This window comes from Nothobranchius furzeri, chromosome 12 (genome assembly GCF_043380555.1).
Source record: "Nothobranchius furzeri strain GRZ-AD chromosome 12, NfurGRZ-RIMD1, whole genome shotgun sequence".
NCBI classification, from domain to species: Eukaryota; Metazoa; Chordata; class Actinopteri; order Cyprinodontiformes; family Nothobranchiidae; genus Nothobranchius; species Nothobranchius furzeri.
In genome coordinates, this window is record NC_091752.1 from 8,953,238 (window position 1) to 8,976,374 (window position 23,137).

Consider the following 23,137-nt stretch of genomic DNA (forward strand, 5'->3'; position numbering starts at 1 on the left):
GCATGGAATTAGAACCACGACACAGTAAGAACACACCTAAGATATTAATTAGGTTTTCATAGTCTCTGGCAGTTTTAATCACATTGTTATGTCAAATAAATATTTCTGATTCTCAATGTTCACTCATATTTTAGAGGAAAATTGGTTGATTTTAAATTTAAGACTTTACTTTGAACTAATTCATTCAACAAATGGTCACCGTACTCAATGACATAAATTTATTTAATCATAAAATGTTGAATTTTCCTTAATTTGAAACATGACACCATGTAAGATAAGATAAGATAAGATAAGATAAGATAAAACAAGATACTTCTTTTTTTAATCCCACAAGTGGTAAATTTGATTTTGTCACAGCAGATGGAGGGCTGTACAAAGGCAAGAGCAGTGAATTTAAAAGATAATGAAAGACAATCAAAAACTATAAAATATACATTCAACATTGCTCACATCAACAAGTAATAATACTTAACCATAAAAAGTCCACACATTACACCAGAAAAACTACACTCAAGTACTATTGCATGTGATTGAAACTGGATGGGTGTCTGTTATGGGATGTCTAAGTCTGTCGGCAGAATCTTCCTGGGTGAGGAGGTTGGATATTTGTCTCACGCAGAACAATCCCAGCTCTAACACATCATTTACTCAACACCCACTCCCACTTCTCCGTGTAGGTTTGTGTCAGACCTGTTTGCTCACAGCAAACTGTTTCATCACCTGTGAGATTTGTAAAAGCAACATTTCTTCTGCAATTACGCCCAATCCTCTGCAGACGTGCTTGTGGTTTGGAGACTGTTTGTGATGCACTGATATGAACTTTTGCTCATGCTTTCAGATACCTCACTCTATTATAATCATTAATGAAGAAGGCTCTTTTATTTTGAAACTTCGTGCAAACCTTTATGCTCCATGTTCCAGCCCACGTGTGGCATTTGTCAGTGTGGGGACTTTGCCTCATACATGGTTTTTTATAAATTAGGTGTCAAAAATACATAAACACATGTGATTTTAGTGACTGGGAGACAATGTTGCTCTTATTTAAATACACTAGCAGACATTATTTTATTTGTTGCTCTTGAAAAACTCCTGCAGTTATTCAGTTTTTAATGCTTGTTTTTATTATTGATTATCTGTTTATCCTGTATGACGGTGCTGCTGCAGAGGCTGAAGCGGTAGCAGCCGGCTGTTTCTCCTTCTCTGATGTTATCGAGCGAAGAACCTCTCACACCGGTGGTGTTCTGGTGCTGAACACGTGAGAGTGTGAGGAGTGGAGGACCCAGGGAAGTGCAGCGGCTCGGTGAGACCGACAACCGAATGGTCCGATGGTTGGTTCCGGACCGCACCGTGCTTTTGACGCAAGTTTTTAGGCGAGAGAGCCACTTCATAAAATATTTTCTTTTTTCCAATCTCCACAACATATTCATACGATGTTAAACATTGTTAAGAGGCAGGAAAAATGTTTTGATCTAATTTGTTTTACAGATTTGCCGTTGCAGCTTTAAAGTGTTGGTTCTGCTGGGCGGTCCAGGCCTGAACCCACCTTACAGACCCTGCTGGTTTTATTCCACATCCTGTTTTTATTCAATTGAACTCATTTGTCCGATCCTACAGGAGTAACCTGAAAAACCTCCTCCCTCTCCTCCTTCACCACCTGGATATTATATGACTCTGAAAAAGCCATGTTGGATGTTTTTATCTTCATACGAGTGTTACAGAAGAGCAAATACACCTGGACTGGAGTTTGGGTCATTTTTCAAACCGTATCTCCTCCTGTCTCTGCTGTTTTCTAAGCCTCCAGTTCCAGCATAAATGCCTCTGAAACATGACAGACGTGATGTTATGTACACTGGTTTTATCTCAGCCCAGCTGTGTGAAGAATGTGTGAGCTCCAGTCAAATCCACCAGAATCACAGGTTCTGTAGATCCCAGCAGTCTGCCCAACAGGTCTATGGTCATGCCTTTAGCAGAAGCTTTGCTCTACAGCCTCTTCCACAGAGGTGAGGCAGCAGGGCAGGTGGAGTGGAGGTGTGATCCACCCAGAGAGTCCTGGCTTGGCACCCAGGTCAGTTTCCCAAAGAGGTGTCCAGGAGACTTCCTGCAGACCATCTAAACCAAAGAAGAGGAGCAGATCTCTAGCCCAAGCTCCCTATCCAGGATCCTGTTCTTTCAGCTCAGATCCAGTCCAGAGGTAAGGCTGTGATGGAGCACTAGATCCAGATCTGTGTGTCTCTGCTGAGCACCTTCAGCTAAATTGCAGCAACACCATTCCTCCATCTCTCCTCTATCCCACCAGACACCAGGAAACTTGCCTCGTCCACCAGAGGTAATAATCTCCTGACCCAGGAGGACCGGTCCATCTGTTCTCAGGTCAAGACCCGTGGCCTCGCGGGCTCGCTGTGCCTTTGCCCTCCAAGAACTTTCATTTGTTAATTCTGTTTCACAAGGAAGTTGCTCAGATCCAATTTCTCTTCTTCCAGAGAGTTTGGTGAAGATGGCGGCTCAGTTCCAAAGTTACAAAGATAAAAATTAAAACATTTTCCGAACTGAGTTTGTTTAAAATGTTTGATCAGGAAAAAAAATATTAAAAAGTTTCTTTTAAATATGTGCGGAAGTGAAAGGTTGTTGATGTTTCATCAGGTTTAAGTTCTGATCACGTCCCCAAAACAGTTCACAGGATTAGCTCAGGTGAGCTAACATGAGAAAACTGGTAAGAAGCAGATTTAGCTGAAGATCAGTTTCACTAAACACTAACATGAGCATGAACACTGCATGATTCACTCTGCGGTTCCTCTTTAGGAGCTTCTCATGGCTTCATTAAGCTTCTGCCTTCATCAGGGTCTGGACACAGAATAGAAGCAGGTAAGTATAAGTGTAAACCAGGTGTGGATCTGCAAGTCTGATGGTCGCCAACAAATACAGGCGAAACTCCTGAGAAGATTCCAACCAGCAAAAACAAAACCAGATGTAAAAAAAACTCTAATCAAATTTTATTTGTAGATCACTTTTCATGATCAGCACAAAGTGCTTTACATAAAAAAACAACTTTCACACATCAACCAACAAGCATCTGTTGGTCTTTTAGCATTTTTAAAGAAACATGTTTAAAAACCAGAAATGACCACGTCGTTAACTAGTGAACATTAGATCTCCAATGTGCAGAATTCACTTCCTCAGTGATACCAAACAAGAAGATCCACCAAGTTCACTGAGTCACCACCCTCAGAGAATGGACCTTTAGACCTGGAGCTGCAAAACCACGGCTCGGGTCGGGCTGGCTTTTGGGTTAGCCAAGTTTCAGCCAAGTGTTCAGAAATCTGAGATTTTGAAGCTCTTTGCGTTTTTCCCACTTAAACCACACGAAGAAAGGTTAGAAGATGGTGGCTGATTAGAGTCCAGAGCTGATGGTTTCAGAGGAAACAGCCTGATCATGTAAAGGAGTTCCTTTGATGAGGCAGGGAGAGGAAAGTCCACCTCTCTAGAGACTTCCTGGATGTTCATCTGATCATCCGTCAGGAATTTGGTTCAGCTCATTAGAAATTATATGGAAGCAAACTCCTCGGTTCTGAGCCGCCCTCTGGATTCTGTTGAGGATGTGAGTGACAAGAGGATGCTGGGGAGGCCGAACTTCCCCACAGCTGAATTTCTCTACTTTGGAATCAATTAATTCTATTCTATTCTATTCTATTCTATTCTGGGGTCTCATTTATCAAACATTGCATAGAATCCTTACTAAAACATACTTAAGCTCAGCAAAAAAATGTACTTACGCCAAGTAGGTTTGTGATCTATCAAACATGGAGTACGCACAGCTGCACGCAATCTCCCCTTCATTTAGTCACATCCCGCCCTCACCACGCCCACTTACTGCCAAAAATAGTCAATGCAAAGTGCCTTGTGGACCTCATGCATATACATAAGCCGGCTGTTGCAGCGCTCCGCCAATGACGATGGCGACCGTAGATCAAGGCAGATCAAGGAAGCGCTATTTCACAGAAGCAGAAGTTGAGGTACTTGTGGGTGAGGTGGAGAAATGAAAGGAAGTGCTTTTGCAAAACAAATAAGAGAAAATCCACAGAGTGGCACAGCGTTGCTGAAGCCGTCAATGTTGTGAATTCTTCAGAGAGATCTGTGGCGGATATAAAAAAAATGGTCCAATCAGGATTCGATCCCCAGACTCGCAGGCGAAAGTCACACGCACTAACCAGTCACCCAAAGAGAGATCTCCCTTGTACAAGTAGCCAGGACGCACGATCAATCGGGTCACAGTGACAGGACACACACACTGTCACAGACGCATGACATTCTGTCTCAATCTGTCCCCCTGCTGATATTCAGCATTCCGTATTCTGGCTTCAGGCTGTGTGTGTGTGTGTGTGTGTGTGTGTGAGTGTGCGCCATCGACATACACACTGCACAATTCGATTCCATAGGCTCCAACAACAAGTTTTTTGTCTATAATGGGAGGTGGCCACCACCGCCATTTTGACCGTGTCACAGGTTCCATCCAGCCCAGACAATTCCATAAAAGGGAAGAGAGGAGGAGCTGAGGGTGGGGCTGTAAGGCTGGGATCAACTGAGACACCCAGTCGAACTAGCTACAAGCTAACCTGAAGCTAACCCTGGCTAACCCAAAGCTAACGCGGAGGTGGGAGCCGAGCTAACGGATGTAGCCACCTAGCTTTAACCCAACCGGAGCTAACTGTGGAACACCCATCGACCTGAACCTCACACGAAGTTTAGGTGGAGGTTTTCGGCGCTTTTTCGTGAAAAGTACCTTGATTAATAAAGTATTAAATCGGTAAGTTTATAATTTATTTCCATAATGAAAACATTTTGCTTTGAGCAAGTTTTCAGTACTGTATTTTCCGGGCTATCGCTCCTGAGTCGCATCAGCCATTAAATGTATAATGAAGAAGAAAAAATGTATTTAAGTCGTATTTTGGGGGGACATTTTATTATTTTTGTTACAAAATCTGAGACCAAGCGTTTCACATTGCAAGACAAGCACCGGTAACCATAACAGAATGAACAACGCGGACGCAGCAGCGCGCCATGGTCTCCAGCAGAGGAGAGGATGGCGGTGTTTCAAACCCTCCCGGCGGGCGAGGAGAGCTCATTCCTGGGCTGGAGCCGGCCCTCAGTACCCCGCCACAGGCTCCAGCAGATGCTGGAGCATGCAGATGGTGTGCGCGCATGTGTGTGTGTGTGTGTGTGTGTGTGTGTGTGTGTGTGTGTGTGTGTGTGTGTGTGTGTGTGTGCGTGTGGGGGGGGGGTCTTGTTCTGTGTGAAAACGAAGCAGTACAAGTGATAATGCTGCAGGATCTAATAACTGTATCTTCTCAGCAGCAGCACTGCAGGTGCTCTCCATGTCCAACATGTGTGTAAGCCAGATCCTTAGTCAACTTAAAGTTGCGCACATTTTTCCACTAAGTTTTCTTTCATAAATCCCAAAGTTTGCGTGGAAAGTTGCTTACGCAGTTTTCTGACCCCGTTTTGTGCGTAAGCAAGCTTGATAAATGAGACGCCTGTTCCGTTCCTTTCCTTTCCATTCTATTCTATTCTATTCTATTCTATTCTATTCTATTCTATTCTATTCTATTCTATGTCTGTAGACTTGTCTCCACAGAGCCAGCGGCCATTGTGCCTCATGTTCTAACATCTTCCTTCTGCGGGTTCCTCAGTACGGACTGGGAGGCAGCATTCCTGTTTTCTGCTCCTATGAAATTCTCTTCTGGCTGAAATGAAAATGTTGAAACTTTCTCACAGAAAACTTTTTTGATAAAACAGATCAGTGTTGCTAACTTTTACTGTTACAACGAGCTGCTGTAAGCAAATCCACAGCTTTTGCACGTGGAATGTGGCGTTCACAATCACAACTTGAAATGTTCACCAGCTGCCTGCTGTTAGTGTTTGTGGTGCTGCTGCCCTCTCACAGGTCTCCTCGCATCTCGGTGGGACTGTATCCAGGGGCGGATTTAGGACTGAGGAAGATCCAGGGCTTAACACACGCACGCGCGCACATGCGTGCTCACGCACACACAAACACACCCGTGACACTAGTCAACATCATATATATTTGTCTTGTACCACATAATTTTTAATCTGAAGCTACATATTAAGCATATTCAGGGCAGAGTATTGTTCCTGTTAGTGTTTATTGTGAGATGATAGTAAATATTCCCTTTCTTTCTCCAACAACTTTACCTGATAGTAAGCTAACTTTAGGCAAACCAGCAGCACAACAAATATTTTCAAATAAGACTCACAAACCTGAGTCAACACCAGTCTCATCAAAGCTGGGGTTCTGTCGCTGTACTTTTGGTCTAAAAAACATCCTTATGTCCATCTTCACTCATGCGTTTCAGGCAGAGACCGTAGAAGAAGCCGGCTGCTGAAGGGCTTCTTCAGTGGTGGAGGCTCAGGCAGGCTGTACAGACCCTTTTACTACCTACGTCATCAAAAGTTGCGCGCACAGCCTGGCAACGAGAGTGAAGGCTTCCTCATTCACACTCGATACTAAAACAGCGTTTTAAACCCTTTGTTTTGAAGTTCTGAGCACATAAAAATGTCAGGTTGTTGCGTGTATGGATGCCAGAATCGCTTCTCTTCAAGCAGTGGAGTGAAACTTTACAGAATTCCGAAAGGAGCACATCCAATTCAACAAAATCGGAGGCGTCTGTGGCTGCAGGCCATCAAAAGGGTTGATGAAAACTGGACTGAAAACACGATCCGAAATGCTCGAGTTTGTAGCGCCCATTTTACATCAGGTAAGGTAATTATGTACTAAGATTACACCAGAAAGCTGGTTAACGTGTGTTCTATTAAATAAAGTAAGTTGCGTTTGCTGGTTTGCTTTTAAGCAGTCTATTTATTTACAGGCGAGGTGTCATTGGACTCCTCGAGTCCTGATTTTGTGCCTCCTGTGTTTCCGTACACAAAGCGAAGTCCAAACCCCCATGCAGAGATGGACAGGTAATGTTTGCACCTTCCCATCACAGATAAATTTTATATTGTCTTTGGCGAGGAATGACTTCTGCCTTCAAGACGCAAAACTCAGAGTCTATGTCGTGATATTTTACTTTCTGTACGTGGCCACAAACAACATAGTTGTATGCATCTAACGATTTGTATGCCCGTAGCTTCTCACGTGTGTACTTACTGGGCCTCTCCACTAAAAACGTATATATATCAGGCCACTGGATATCTGGCCACGCACCTACATCTTCCACTCATTCCGTAATGCCACAGGGATCCGGGAGTCTGTTGCCATTCGTTAAAGTGAGTTTAATAATACAACATTCAAGATTTGCCGGTGATAACCCCGCAGCGTAGCTTGATAAAGCCTGAAACAACGCCATTCTGTTGCCAAGCTGCGCGCGCATTCTCGCTGACATCATATTGTTTACAAACAGTAAAAGGCTGTATACAAACTACTGCCAGCTGCTCCCCCTCTGTTGGACTTTGGTACTGCATGTTACTTCCACGTTTTAGATCTGGGGCTTTTCATAAAACATTTGGGGCTTGAGCCCAAGTAGCCGGGCCTAACGCTGCCCCTGACTGTATCTACAAATAAATAAAATGAAATAAATCATTGAATGCATCATTTACTGTTTACAGTCAGATTTGTTCTGACTCTTATAATCTGCATGAAGATTATTTTATCTGAATGTTTTGATTTAAAGAATCTTTGTTTTCATTTTTGCATGAATCAGATTTTTTTTCTGAGCCTCATCAGAATGTTTTAATCCCAGGGAAGGTGGTGTGTGTGTGTGCGTGCGCGCGCGCTCAGAGAGAGAGGGGGTGGACCTGTCACACACAATATTTAGCATGAGGTCCTCCCCCGCCCTCCTCCCTCCGTGTTCTCCGGGAGGAGATCAGCCCTCACCCTTTCACCGCCTTCATGTCTGACAGCAGAGGGGAGAGGAGGAGACAGGAGCAGCCTGCCGGAGGATTTTCTGACTTTTCTTCGCTCCGTTCCCGGAACTTTTTGTCCATGTCATCAGTAACCCTGACACCAAAACACCGACCTGCACGCAGCCGAACCTCCTGCCTTTCCCACGGATTAAACTAACCGGGAGTCCACGTAAGTTTCCTCTCCTCCTTCTCTGAGTCTCGCTTTTCCTTCATTTCTCTGCGCGTTCTTGTGCGTAAAAGTTGATCTAATGAGTCAAGGATGAAAGGAACATGAGAAGGTCCAATCTGACAGAGAGGATACATGTGGGCTCCAGTAGAGACGTGTTCCGGTCTCCGGCGGCCTTCAGGGACCGGATCGTCCCGCCTGTCCGTCCGGGGCTCAGGTCCGTTGGCACAGGGTTAGCTTTGGTCACTTGTCTTTAAAATCACCAAAGGTTTTCTAACACTGACCAGGATTGTCAGGATCAGGATTGTCAGGATCCACGCAAAAAGATGGTCATAATGTTAAAAAGTCAAACATAAAAAATATTTTATGTCAGAGATGCGTTTGGATAAAACGTCCTACAGGACCGCTGTGAAAAACACAAATAAATAAATAAACAAACCAAAACATCATCATTGTCCTGATTGGAAAATCTGTATAATTACCTGCTGCACGTGACCAAACGGCTTCAAAGATCCAACGCGTTAGAAACAACAAAACGTATTTATTTATTGATTGATTACTTTATTTAAAAATGTATGATTATTATTATTATTATTATTCATTTATTTATTTTGAGGCCTTCACTTTTGTTTTTAATTCTCTAAACTAAAACCAAACCCTCCGTTTTACTACTCTAATTTTTTTGAATTTCTATTTAATGTCCATGTTTAACATTTTTATTTGTGATCATTTATAAAATAAAGCGTAAGTGTTCTGCGGGTTAAATTAAACATTTTATGAGCAAAGTAAAAAAAACATATTTTATGACTGTCAAATAACATAATTTAATGTTGCTGGAAGAATTCAATTAAAGTTTCGCCTTTTTATATTTAAAATAAATTTTAAATACAAATAAATAAAAATAAACAAATAAATAAAAGGATGAAACGATTTGCGTTTGGATTAATTTGGAGGACAACAAAGATCCCTCCAGCTCATCGTTTTATGGCCTCGTTTGCATCCATTCCCAATCCCGGAAATATGGAAATAATATTTGTTTGATCCAAGTCCACGTTTGGCCTCCAGGCATTAATGTAAATGCTTTCTTTATTGGCCGTGAGGCCGCGGCGGCAGCTGGGAGGCCTCCTCTCCTCTCCTCTCCTCTCCTCTCCTCTCCTCTCCTCTCCTCTCCTCTCCTCTCCTCTCCTCTCCTCTCCTCTCCTCTCCTCTCCTCTCCTCTCCTCTCCTCTCCTCTCCTCCTGGATAACATCCCTCTGGAAGCTGCGTCTCAGATTCATCATTAATAATTTATTGGAACAGAAAAATGACGTTTCCGTTTATAAAACCTAATTAATTGATTAATTTTGATTTTAGAATAAGATTCTGATGAAACATGACTAAATTCGCGTTTTTGTTTTATTTGCGAATCGGACCGGTTCTCTGGACCTCACCTGACTTTTTAACTTTTTGTAGTATCAGAGATCCTTTTGATTAAAAACAACAAATAAATCACATAAATGATGTGGAATAAAGACTAAAAAAATTAAAGGATGGATAATCTGTTAACAACAGGAAAGGATTTTATCTCCGGGATGTTTTCGCTCTGACGGTGCTTTTAATTTTATCCATCCCATAATAAGTCATTCTGACTCCCGTTAATCACTGCTGAGAGCCTCTACTGGCCCGAACAGCCAATTATTTCCCGGTGATTGTCCCGCAGCACCGCCGCGGCCTCCCGCGCCTTCAATCATATGCAAATATCTGTAAGAGCGGAGCGGGAATTAACATCTCCAAACATCAGGCTGGAATTCCATCTGCCACCTCTCCGAGAAGAGCCTTAATAAGTTCTCAGACAGCAAAGTGACACACATCTTAATCAACTCTTAATCCAGGGAATTAATTCCCGACGCGTTTATGAATAATTCCCAGGCTAATGCGTGCGGGGGCGCGCGGGTGCGTGTGCTCTGCTCACGCGGTGCAGCCAGATGGATCCGGCAATCTCCAGAAAAATGAGAGGATTTCTGCTTATTATTTATTTTTTATTATCTTAACCGGTATTTAAATGTGACCCCCCCCCCCCACACACACACACACACACACATCCACTCCCTTCCTCCAGTCTCTAAGGTAAACAGAGAGGTTTTTATTGAGCTGCAGTCAGGGGGAGAAGACGCTCCAGGAAATAGACGGGACCCCACAGTGGGACTGTCAGCTGAGACCAACAAGCAGAGCTGGTTGGCTGCTCTGAGGAACAGGAGAACTTCTGTGTGCATGTGTGTGTGTGTGCGTGCATGCGTATGTATGTGTGTGTGTGCATACGTGTGCATGTGTGCGTGCGTATGTATGTGTGTGTGTGTGTGTGTGTGCGTGTGCATGTGTGTGTGCGTGCGTGCGTGTGTGTGTGTCTGTGTGTCTGCGTGTGTGTGTGCACGTGTGTGGTGGGGGGCTCTGGTTGCTGCTCAGGTCCATCCTCACCTTTAGGACCGGATCATCTTAACTGAAATCACAGAACTGTCCCCTGGATCGCTGCTCCTGGGGGACAGATGTCCTTCAGTTGGACACTTGGACAGGACTCCTCCACCAAACTAAAGACTTTGATCTGGGCGTCAGACATGATCATTTAGTGTCAGGAGCAGGCCGAAGCTCCAACAGGCTGATCTGTGGATGTTTGTGCTTCTGTTGCCTTAAAACACTACCCAGGGAGAAAAATCCCAACTTTGACTCTTCCCGACTGCTGATATTCATAATGAAGAAGCAGAAAGGGGATATTTGTGACCTGTGAGTCAACTTTGACCCACAAATCCACATCAGAGGCCGATTAGTCCTGTAGCAGGCGCAGAGGCAGCAGCTTACCAAGGTAATCTCTCCACCTCATCCTGCATCTTTTTTCCCATGATGCAGCCGTGGCCTCCAGCTGACAGCAGAATTCCCGTTTTCCTGCTCCTAATCTTTGGTGAAATGCAGGCAATCATTCTCACGGACACGCAACCAAAAACAGATGCAAGCCTTTTCTCTGAACTCTGTGGAGGGCTGTGATGGTTTGGGTCTAGAAGGAGCTGAGGGTCTCATCATCATCGTTTGTTGTTTTGGGTCCGAACCGGTCCGTATCAAGCAGCAAATTCCACAAGAAGGATCATCAGAGGACCGTACCTGTCCAGGAGATCTCACTTTAGATGTTTGTGAGGAGAGGAGAAGCTTCAGAAATCTCTGAGGGGTATTAAACAGAGAACTGATCCAAATTAAGATTAAGAGTCATTATTCCAGATTAATAAAAGGCGATTCACCTTCCAGAACCATAAAGCTTGTTATTGATTTGAAAATCCGGCCTTGCGGGCCTCTTATTCCATGGCTCTGCAGGATAATTACACGTCTCTGTTTCTGTTGTGGAGCTTCTGCAAGTCGCAGCTCGTAGGAGAGCAGCAGCCATTCAGAAACAGGCTTTAAGTCGTGCAGCGCCGGTTTGATCGGAGCTGATGGATGAAATGATTCAGCAGGAAACGAAACAGCTGATCTACACCTGAACTGATTGTCCAGTGTGTGTGTGTGTGTGTGTGTGTGTGTGTGTGTGTGTGTGTGTGTGTGTGTGTGTGTGTGTGTGTATGTGTGTGTGTGTGTGTGTATGTGTGTGTGTGTGTGTGTGTGTGTGTGTATGTGTATGTATGTGTGTGTGTGTGTATGTGTGTGCTTTTGGAGCCTCATGAGGAAATAATCGTGCTGTTTCTGTTTAAAGGTTGAAGCTGCGGTGCCGAGCTCTGGGGTCAGAGAGGTCATACCTTCTGAGATGATGATGATGATGATGATGATGATGATTAATAATAATAATAATAATAATAATAATAATAATAATAATAATAATAATAATAATAATGTTTTGGTTCAAAAGTAACAGTTTCTGGCTGTGTTGGCTCTCATTGCATCCAGGGCTTGTCCGGGTTTTGCTGCTTGAATGGGGAACAGGACGACCACACACACACACACACACACACACACACACACACACACACACACACACACACACACACACACACACACACACACACACACACACACACACACACACACACACACACACACACACACACACACATCATCATCATCATCATCATCATGCAGGACTCCCTTGAAAAAGACGTTTTAAATTTCAATGGGACTTTTTTCCTGCTAAAGGTTAAATAAATAAATAAATAAATCATCATCATCATCTTCAGCGTTGTTCTTTTAAGGAAGATATTAGATCATTTTCCCTTTTTGAAACATATGCATGCGGAGGTGTGTTAGTGAGCAGGGCTCAGTGAGGAGATCTGATGTGTTTCAGCAGAAATCCGACAGGCTTAACTGCAGGACAACCATCAGCAGATCAGGACATTCCTGATCTGCTGATCCATTTTATAGGTAAAGGGTACAGACTTATCATGGTCTCTCTCTCTGTGTCCCTCTGCGTGTGTGTGCACGCGCGCAGAGCTTGGTTATGGATTTTAACCTGCTGGCGGACAGCGAGGCCCGGAGCCCGGCGCTGTCTCTCTCTGACGCCGGGACCCCCCAGCACGAACAGGGATGCAAAGGCCAGGACAACAGCGGTCAGTCCACACACACACACACACACACACACACACACACACACACACACACACACACACACACACACACACACACACACACACACACACACACACACACACACACACGCACGCACGCACGCACACACAAATCTGTTGGATCGTTTTTCAATCAGCTGATTATTGATAATAAGATAAAATAATTTCCTGTCTCTGATAAACAAGACAACAAAACATCAAACAAACAAACAATTATAACGAAACGAATTAAGAGTTCGCTGCGCCTCCTCCTCCTCCTCCTCCCGCCGGACGCGTCGGGCTCCAATCAAATCCATCGGGCCCGACTTTGAATATGAAAATCTGTTTTTTTTTTTTGTTTTTTTACTTCTTGAGGGTCCGAACGGAACCGGGAAATTCACGCAGTCCGACCGACTCAGAACGACCCGGTCTGAAATGCAGGAACGAACCGACTCAAATTACAAATTTCATAAAAACCCGAAAGTTCAGATTATCTCAGAAAATTCATTCAGGTGTTTACACGCGCGAACGCGAGTGCACGTGTAGGCCCCGTGTGTAATATGTGATTCTATGTGCGTGCGTGTGCGCGCCGTTGTGTGAGCGTGAGAGTGTGTTTGTGTGTTTATGTGAGTGTAACACAATCTTGTTGCTAAACCGTCAAACTGAAAGACACCAGGAGTCAAAATGACTCCATGAAATAAAAACCTCTTTAAGTCCAAGTTATGGCGGATTGGAACTTTCTATCACTTTTATGGTTGTTGGGGAATTTGATCCTATTACAGTCTAGATTATATATATATATATATATATATATATATATATATATATATATATATATATATATATACACACACACACACACACACACACACATTATTTATTTAAAAAAATGGTAAATATTCATTAGATTATTTAATTGTAATTGTCATATTTTAAGATAAAATCTGTTAAAAGTATATTTTGTATCCTAGTATTTTTTTCCCTCATCTGTCAGTCATTTGAAATAAAATTGAAAACTCTGAGTTTATTGTGAGGAGGCTCTTCCATGTTGACCACTCCAGAAAATAACCTTATCCTGGTTTCTGTGAATGGAAAACTTGAGGAGTCGTTCCGATAAGGCCTTTATTTCTATCTGAACCAGATGAGTGGAACAGTTGGTGCCTGCTGGCATTTTCTTTTATCTAATAATTATTAGTCAGGGTTCCTTTATGATGTTAGAAAGTTGCTCATTGAGAGAGGAGCATCCAGCTGCCACACCTGGCGGCTCTGGGGCCGACGCCTGCACTCCGGGCGCCCAGACCTGAATCAGTCACCTTTTTATTTCCCTCAGCAGAAGAAAAGCAGCAGCTGTGGCTAAACCGCTGCAGCGGGACGAGGTTTGTTTTTTTGATGGCTGCTTTTAGAGTCTCGCTGCTGGTGTGTTTTTGTCGAGGCTGAACAGTGATTTAGTTAAAAGCCTCTGAAGTCCTTTTGCAGATGAAATGACCCGGAGCAGCTCTCTCATGTTGGCGCTTTATCAGTCAGATTGCTGCTATTGTTGGTGTGTGCGTTACTGCCCCTTCCTCCGTATTGTGTTTTAGACTTTGGCCTTAAGTGACAGCTTACCCAGTGTCAGATAACCGCCCCGGCCTGGCCCTTATTGGTTTTGCTGGTGGCCCTGCGGAGCCTCTTTTTAAACCCTGCTGATCATTTCCAACTGCTCCCAGAGAGCTAAGCCCTCGCCAAACAGAGCCCAACCTGCCCCAGCCACAAAAGCCTGATCCGCCGGATTAGCTGGCCAACTAATTTCACTGCTTTCTGTGAGGTCCTCAAATTGCAGGAGTCGGATCTGGTGGAGAGGAGCAGAGGCAGACATAACATGGATGTGTGGTCGGCTGAGCATTTTAGCATGTAAGGAGATGTTTGTAGTCATGCTTCTGGTCCAGTCAGAACCAGATTATTTTATTTCTGTATTTAAATGCAGTGAAACTGGAGGCACTCAGATGATGGATTTGGCCCAACAACTAAAAGAAACACAAGAAAAGGAAAGGATAGATGTACAAATTCACACAGTGATGCAGAAATAAGGACATTAAGATTTCTGCTCTGATGTCTGTGGAGATGTTTGGTTTGTTTGCCGTCTTGACTGAAGTGGAGAAGATGCTGTCCCTCAGCTGGTTTTTGCTTCTGGAGCTGTAGCGGAAGCATGTGGTGGCCAGGGTGGGAGGGGCCAGTGATGCTTAAGGTCCTGCTGATGTAGTGTGAGGTGATGAGATCTTCCAGGCAGCACAGACAGGGACAGCTGGTGATCTTCTCTCTGCAGCAGAGCAGAGCCACACGCAGGACTGGAGGATGCTTTCCATGGTAGAACCACCATAGTGGGTTAAGGTTAGGGATGTCCCGATCCAATCACATGATCGGAAATCGGCCCCGATCACGTGGTTTCAGACTGATCCGGAGTTGGATACTGGGTTCAAATTACAGGAGAGCAACTTGGTTCTCCTTAAAGGTTGTCAGGCTCCCCTGATGCCCTTAACTTACACACCCAGAAGGAGCACAAACAGATCCAGTTTCTACCTTTATTATATTATTTATATGGACTCAGCGTAGCGGGGATTCGTTTGAGCAGAGATGCAGAGCAGCAGGCAGACCGCTGATTAATCATGAACTCCAGCTGCGTTCTGCACACGGCCACAGCAACATGTTCTAAGTTTCTAAGTGGCGTCACCAAAAATACATAATTAACACAGAGTTATTCGTGTCCGTTCATTTCTCTCTGGTAAATTCTGTCTGTATTTGAGCGTGACGTGTGTGTGGCGTGTGTGTGGACGCGCTCGCGCTGCAGCGCTCGTCACTGGCGCAGCCGGGCAGTGCGGCGCACACTCCGCTTTTTTTGCGGTCAATAGATCAGTTTGATCTGCTGGTTAAAAAGTGACTTGTGAGGTGAAAAAGAAGGAAGCAGGCAGGAGTTTTTCTGGAGGACTGGGAGATGCAGGAAGATCAGAGACAGACAGGGCAGGAAGATCAGAGACAGACAGGACAGGAAGATCAGAGACAGACAGGACAGGAAGGTCAGAGACAGACAGGGCAGGAAGATCAGAGACAGACAGGGCAGGAAGATCAGAGACAGACAGGACAGGAAGATCAGAGACAGACAGGACAGGAAGATCAGAGACAGACAGGACAGGAAGATCAGAGACAGACAGGGCAGGAAGATCAGAGACAGACAGGACAGGAAGATCAGAGACAGACAGGGCAGGAAGGTCAGAGACAGACAGGACAGGAAGATCAGAGACAGACAGGACAGGAAGATCAGAGACAGACAGGACAGGAAGATCAGAGACAGACAGGGCAGGAAGATCAGAGACAGACAGGGCAGGAAGATCAGAGACAGACAGGACAGGAAGATCAGAGACAGACAGGACAGGAAGATCAGAGACAGACAGGACAGGAAGATCAGAGACAGACAGGACAAGAAGATCAGAGACAGACAGGACAGGAAGATCAGAGACAGACAGGACAGGAAGATCAGAGACAGACAGGACAGGAAGATCAGAGACAGACAGGACAAGAAGATCAGAGACAGACAGGACAGGAAGATCAGAGACAGACAGGGCAGGAAGGTCAGAGACAGACAGGACAGGAAGATCAGAGACAGACAGGACAGGAAGATCAGAGACAGACAGGACAGGAAGATCAGAGACAGACAGGACAAGAAGATCAGAGACAGACAGGACAGGAAGATCAGAGACAGACAGGACAGGAAGATCAGAGACGGACAGGGCAGGAAGATCAGAGACAGACAGGACAGGAAGATCAGAGACAGACAGGACAGGAAGATCAGAGACAGACAGGACAGGAAGATCAGAGACAGACAGGACAGGAAGATCAGAGACAGACAGGGCAGGAAGATCAGAGACGGACAGGACAGGAAGATCAGAGACAGACAGGACAGGAAGATCAGAGACGGACAGGGCAGGAAGATCAGAGACAGACAGGACAGGAAGATCAGAGACGGACAGGACAAGAAGATCAGAGACAGACAGGACAGGAAGATCAGAGACAGACAGGGCAGGAAGGTCAGAGACAGACAGGACAAGAAGATCAGAGACAGACAGGACAGGAAGATCAGAGACAGACAGGACAGGAAGATCAGAGACAGACAGGACAGGAAGATCAGAGACAGACAGGACAAGAAGATCAGAGACAGACAGGACAGGAAGATCAGAGACAGACAGGACAGGAAGATCAGAGACAGACAGGACAGGAAGATCAGAGACAGACAGGACAGGAAGATCAGAGACAGACAGGACAGGAAGATCAGAGACAGACAGGACAGGAAGATCAGAGACAGACAGGACAGGAAGATCAGAGACAGACAGGACAGGAAGGTCAGAGACAGACAGGACAGGAAGATCAGAGACAGACAGGACAGGAAGGTCAGAGACAGACAGGACAGGAAGATCAGAGACAGACAGGACAGGAAGATCAGAGACAGACAGGACAGGAAGATCAGAGACAGACAGGACAGGAAGATCAGAGACAGACAGGACAGGAAGGTCAGAGACAGACAGGACAGGAAGATCAGAGACAGACAGGACAGGAAGATCAGAGACAGACAGGACAGGAAGATCAGAGACAGACAGGACAGGAAGACAGGAAAATAAAAACCAAGAAAACAAAATTACGTTCTTAACAAAATAAAATGTAGGTAGATTGATCCCACTACACGTTTGTACCTGTATAAAGCAATCATTTATCAGCATGTAGTATTTATATCGTTGATACATTTCAGATCATCTTCAAAACTCCTCCCATGCCCAGGGGCGTATCTAAGCATTTTGGGGGCCGAGGCAAAATAGACCCCTGCCAGGTATTTTAACCCTTTGATGCATAATGGTCACTGCAGTGGACAGGTACTCAAAATTGTTATTACGTTATTTTTGCTATTAAGCACAGCTGTTGAAGACTTTATTGCATGTGAGCCCCTCCATTTGGACTTCAGTAAGTCAAGCCACCATATTTCATGTTCAGAATGCATATTGTCCACTGAGATGGACATGTAATAAATTATTTGTAAATTAACAAAATGTTACAAAAAATATTTGTTGAAATTTGTTTCATTCACACCTAAAGATGGATGAAAAAAATTGTTTAAAAAATCATGGTTCAAGATCTCATAATTCATGCATCAGAGGGTTAAGTTGAAGTGCTATCTGTTTTTATATTAGACTTTTTATATTTGCAATAAAGTCCAAAAGTGAAGAATTTATGTTATTTATTACTTGATTGTTCACGCTACCTCACAGAAGTGATCTGTTGTTAAAAATTTCAATGAAAAAGTAATTAAATACAAAATAAGGAACATTCTGGAACAGTTTCTTCCTTTTCTTTATTTTTTATGTATCGAAAGTATCGGATCAGGACTCGGTATCGGCAGATTCTCAAAATCTAATGACTCGGACTCGGGGGCAAAAAAAAAAACCTGATTGGGACATCCCTAGTTAAGGTTACGGTTTGTTTGGATCAGATTAGCGATGACTGTGAAATATTCTGCTTCTCAAACTCAGATTTGTGAAAAATCCAGTGAGATGCACTTTAATCTGTAATCTCTGTAACCGTGAAGCTCCTGTTGGCTGTTCAGATGAAACAAGCAAGCCTGGGTCAGATTGTTGTTTAGTAAAGAGGCAAACTAAAACTTTAGAAGCTCCTGGTTCTGTTTTCACATCAACTCTCCTAAAGCTGTGGCTCACAGAGGAACAGAACCAGACGTTTGTTCTTTGCCCGTCATGTAAACCGTTTCCTCTGCAGACACAGAGAAGTCCCACCAGAACCAGCTGGATGAGTCCGGTGCCGACGACGGCTCTCTGAAGAAGAAGCAGAGGAGGCAGAGGACTCACTTCACCAGCCAGCAGCTCCAGGAGCTGGAGGCCACCTTCCAGAGGAACCGGTACCCAGACATGAGCACCAGGGAGGAGATCGCTGTGTGGACCAACCTCACGGAGGCCCGGGTCAGGGTGGGTACACCAGAACCTTCTCAACTTTGTTCTTTTAGGAACAGTTGATGTTCTTTTAAAGGTTGTAGAGCAAAGAGAAAATAATGAAACCTTTAAAATCTCAAATATGTACAGTCTAATGTTAACATATTAATATGTAATATTATAACAATCTAACAGTAATAACTAAATAAAACAGGCCCTCACCACCGGTAGGACCTCCACCAGGGGGCAGCAGACTGGTGTAGGTCTGCTTATGGCAGGTTTCTGATGAAGGTACTAGTCCTGATGCTCCATCTGCTTTAAAGCAACACTTGAAAAGCAGAATAACACCGTCGTGATCACCCTGCTGCAGCCTGCTGTAGCTAGTGCTAACAATGAGCTAATGCTAACATGAGCGAGCTGATGCTAAATAAACCACAAAGTAAAAGATCCACGCTGTTGGACATTTAATATGAGTACTTACAAGTCCAGTAGCAACAAATCCAGGTCATCATCAGTCCATGATATCATAGCCCCCCTTTTAGCTCCTTCAAACTAGCGTAGGCCGCGCCAATGTTCACTCTGGTTTTAGCTCTTTGCTTCGCCTCTCTTACTTGGACTTCCAGACTCCACCATGATTCTAACACAAAAGAAAACTTCTTCTTGTTCTTTGTATTGACTGTTGAAGAACCGAAAAGTGAACTGCTAGCTTTTGTATTAGCTACCTGCAGAGTAACCAGCTAAAAGCCATAAAGCAAGTAGAAACCTTGACGTCGCTCAAGAACCAGTTTAAAAGCTTAACTTCTAAAACCTCTTAAGTGTTGCTTTGAGGTCAAAAGGGCTTTGATGTGTGGCCATGGTTTGGATGGAGAACATCTAGCAAAACTGGGACAGTTTCAGGTTCCTGAAGAACTCTGGGTCTGGTCTCTAACCCTTCCTGAATCCTGGTTCCATCTGACCTTTGACCCATTAGGTTTTACTCTGTATTCCTGAGAGACCGAATCAGAACCCAGTGATTCCACAAACCAAACAGGAAGCCGTGCTTCTGTCCCCCAAAGCTTGATTTCACCTAAATGTCAAAGGTGGAGCTGAATTTGGACTTTGTGGCTAAATGGAGCAGGAGCACACGCGTTCTGATGGATGACAATACAATGGCTGGCCCGCCTGAGGAGGAATGGGTCAGAGGAATGTTGGCTGGAGGAAAGGTCACATAGCACGCACACTTGGATGTTATTTTGAAGGGACAGCGGATCGTCTTGGTCCTGATGTCCACGAGTCGTCCCTCTAAGTTGTGCACGCTCTGAACGTTCATGGGGAGCTGAAGTCTTGAGGAACGACCTGATGACTCCTGATCTGGTCCCGTCCATTAGAGCTCGTCTATGATGTCACAAAAACACCCCAACCCCAACCCAAAAGTAGTTTCATTGATTATTTCTCTGACATTTTATCAGATGTTCCCCGGAAAGCTCTTTGGGAAGGACGTGTGTAAAATAACATTTTCTGTCCACCCTAATAGCATTTGATGTGTTTCTCGTCAATTCAGAAAGAAAAACCAGAACAAACAAGTTTATTAGTTGGTGACAAAGAGCCTAAAATCCTCATTTAAAATGGATCCTCTGCTAAACTGTTGTGTGTTGACCCAGCATGGGTTCCTCTGCACTCAGGAGCATCTCAGCGCTTGAATAATTCATAAATCAAACTTAGGAGGTAGAAGAAACAAACAGATAACCTTCTGAAACCACAAGGACTGAAAACGGACCAACAATGAAGATCACCGCTAAGAGAAAATTCTGCTGCTGGGAGCAAAACTGCTTTTATTCTGAAGGCCAGAATGAGAGGGGTCCAGTTCTGGTCTTCTGGGTCACGGTCTTGCATGACCTTTAACCCTGTGGAGCCTGACCCAGAACACATCCCCGTTGGATTTGAACAACAAACTGTCTCAACCCAGGAGCCAGAATCAGCTAAACGCTGATCTGAAACCAGCCAGAGGGAGGCCAACAGTCATCCTGGAGATGCGTGAGCCGGACCGGGTCACTCCGGCCCGTCGGAGCGGGTTCTGCCGCCGCTGCACTCAGAGTTTAGTCTCAGCAGCCTTCAGGAGAAACCCGTCAGCCCCACAAACATCCAAACCAGACCAAAAAGTTTCTGCAGCAGACTGAATTTCAAAGTAAAACCAAAGTTTGTCCGGAACTTTATTCACAGATGAACTTGGCAAATATTTCATTTCTAAAACCACTCAATTTAGATTTTCCAGCGGAGCTTTAATCCGCTTCATTTCCTCTAAATATAGGACCATAAAGAGACAAATGTGAAGATTGCCCTTCCCTGACATTTCTGCCTTTGGGATCTCACTATTCCAATAAGTGACTGATTAGTTTTAATAAGCCTGCCTAATAAGACTGTTTGATGATACACTTCAACTTACTTTGTGGGATCACCGTGTCTTTGGAGAACTTCGTACACACATTCAGGAGAAATTACTGAGAGGATCTGAGGGGAGTCGGCTTCCTCTGCCTGGATGTGTTTTAGAATTAAACCATATTTACTTCACTTTACCAAGAGAAAAGTCACTTAAATTTAATCCCTGCAATTGTTACAATTATTTTCCTTGTTCTCAAAAATCAAATTAGCTCCAGAAGTGAGTGAAGCTGAAAAACGCTCGTCAGCTCTCAGACCTGGTTTTATGTGATGCGCCGGCTCTCATCCTCATGTAGGAAGATTGTGTTTAATCTGATTTATGGGACTTTTAAACTCAGTTAAAATTATGATTCAAGCAGCAGATTAAAGCTGGAATATTTACTGGAGCCACAGATATTTTATTTGATGTGTTTTTGAGACAAACGCGCCTGTTCCTATGATGTCATTAACCCTTTATCTATCTCTAGATCTACAACATAAAATCAACTCAACTAAACAATAATAAAATATGAAGATATTAAATTATTATTTAAATTGTTATTATTGTTATTAATGTTTACATCATATTAATGTCTCAAATAAATAAATAATTTTTTTGCTCTTTCACTATGTGGAGATGAAACGGTTAAACCGTCAGAACTCTGCTGACACGTTTTGGGATTATTATGTTAGTTTATGTTTACATGATACCTGAACAGCCTCTGTTCAGAGAAATAGAGGTTAGATCCCTCCAGACTGACGTGCTAACGGCTAGTGTGAGTGCGGCCAAGTTTCAGCAGTCTCAAATCCGCCGTGAGCGCCTCGATTTAAAAGCAGCTCATTGATGTTATTTTATGACTGGTTATAACACCCTATGACTCGGATCCTCACAGGGAGGAGCGCTTAAGATGAATGGATGAGTGAGTAAATGAATGAAACAGTGGGGAATTCGGCTGCTGTCTACTCTGGATGTGGGTCCACTTGGGTGAGCTCAGTAATGGACGTTAGTTTTTAGACCTTTTTGTCACTGATGGTAACTTTTACACAGAAGCACAACAGAGCCTCTTCATGGATGAAGTCCTGTTTTGGATGAAGTGATCAGGGTGGAGTTTCCTCCTCGGGAAAGCTCCAGACTGGACTGAAGGGCGACCATCAGCATTCACACACGTTATGCTTTTGTTTCCTTAGGTGTGGTTTAAAAACCGCCGTGCCAAGTGGAGGAAGCGGGAACGGAACCAGCAGGCGGAGTTGTGCAAAAATGGTTTTGGTGCCCAGTTCAATGGACTCATGCAGCCGTACGACGACATGTACTCGGGATACTCCTACAACAACTGGGCGACCAAGAGCCTAGCTAGCAGCCCACTCTCCGCCAAAAGCTTCCCTTTCTTTAACTCCATGAATGTAACCCCCCTGTCGTCCCAGCCCATGTTCTCCCCCCCGAGCTCCATCCCCTCCATGAACATGGCCTCTGGCATGGTGCCGTCAGCCGTAGCTGGAGTCCCCACCACCGGGCTCAACAACCTGGGGAACCTCAACAACCTCAACAGCCCCACAGCGCTCAACTCTGTGGCGGTGACTGCGGCCGCATGCCCCTACGCCACCACGGCTGGGCCCTACATGTACAGAGACACCTGTAACTCCAGCCTGGCCAGTCTGCGGCTCAAAGCCAAGCAGCACACCAACTTCGCTTACCCGGCTGTACAGAACCCCGTGTCCAACCTGAGCCCCTGCCAATATGCGGTGGACCGGCCGGTATGAAGGAGAAACTCCAGCCGTGACCCCTGACCCCACCGTCACTCCTCTACTCTCCAGTTCCATCTCTAAACTGGAACGTTCTCCTGACTGGAAATCTGTGCTTTGATGAGCGACAGTGGGAAGAGACCCAGAAAGACATCTTTAGATGCTGTCTGTTCCAAAGGAATTCCCCCGTTTGTGAGACTTTGTTGCTGATCTGACCAGCTGGAGTTTTAAAGACTCGTTCCTTCTGTTGAGCTGCATGATTAGATTTCACATAGAAACCAAGACGAACTGAATGCTGGACTTGGCTCAGAAACACACACCTTTGCCGGAAGTGGGACCTGTGATCATAATGTGAGGGAATGGAGGCTGTAAATAATAGACTGTCTGTTTTGTATGTGATGGATCTA

At 44.5% G+C, this 23,137-nt stretch overlaps 1 protein-coding gene across 1 annotated transcript; it reads left to right on the top strand.

Moving 5' to 3' along the window:
• Positions 1-7,909: 7,909 nt before the first annotated feature.
• Positions 7,910-22,980, top strand: pitx3 (paired-like homeodomain 3). The gene is made up of 4 exons (XM_054749968.2): positions 7,910-8,086; positions 12,522-12,639; positions 18,427-18,632; positions 22,179-22,980. The coding sequence occupies exons 2-4, from the start codon at positions 12,531-12,533 to the stop codon at positions 22,746-22,748; spliced, it is 885 nt and encodes a 294-aa protein (XP_054605943.1). The 5' UTR covers positions 7,910-8,086; positions 12,522-12,530; the 3' UTR covers positions 22,749-22,980.
• Positions 22,981-23,137: the final 157 nt, after the last annotated feature.

What these genes read in the sequence shown, in the direction of transcription:
- pitx3 (XM_054749968.2), top strand. Translation starts at nt 12,531, where the DNA reads ATGGATTTTAACCTGCTGGCGGACAGCGAGGCCCGGAGCCCGGCGCTG. An exon ending in CAAAGGCCAGGACAACAGCG is followed by an intron (nt 12,640 to 18,426) that starts GTCAGTCCACAC and finishes TTTCCTCTGCAG; the next exon opens with ACACAGAGAAGTCCCACCAG. An exon ending in TCACGGAGGCCCGGGTCAGG is followed by an intron (nt 18,633 to 22,178) that starts GTGGGTACACCA and finishes TTGTTTCCTTAG; the next exon opens with GTGTGGTTTAAAAACCGCCG.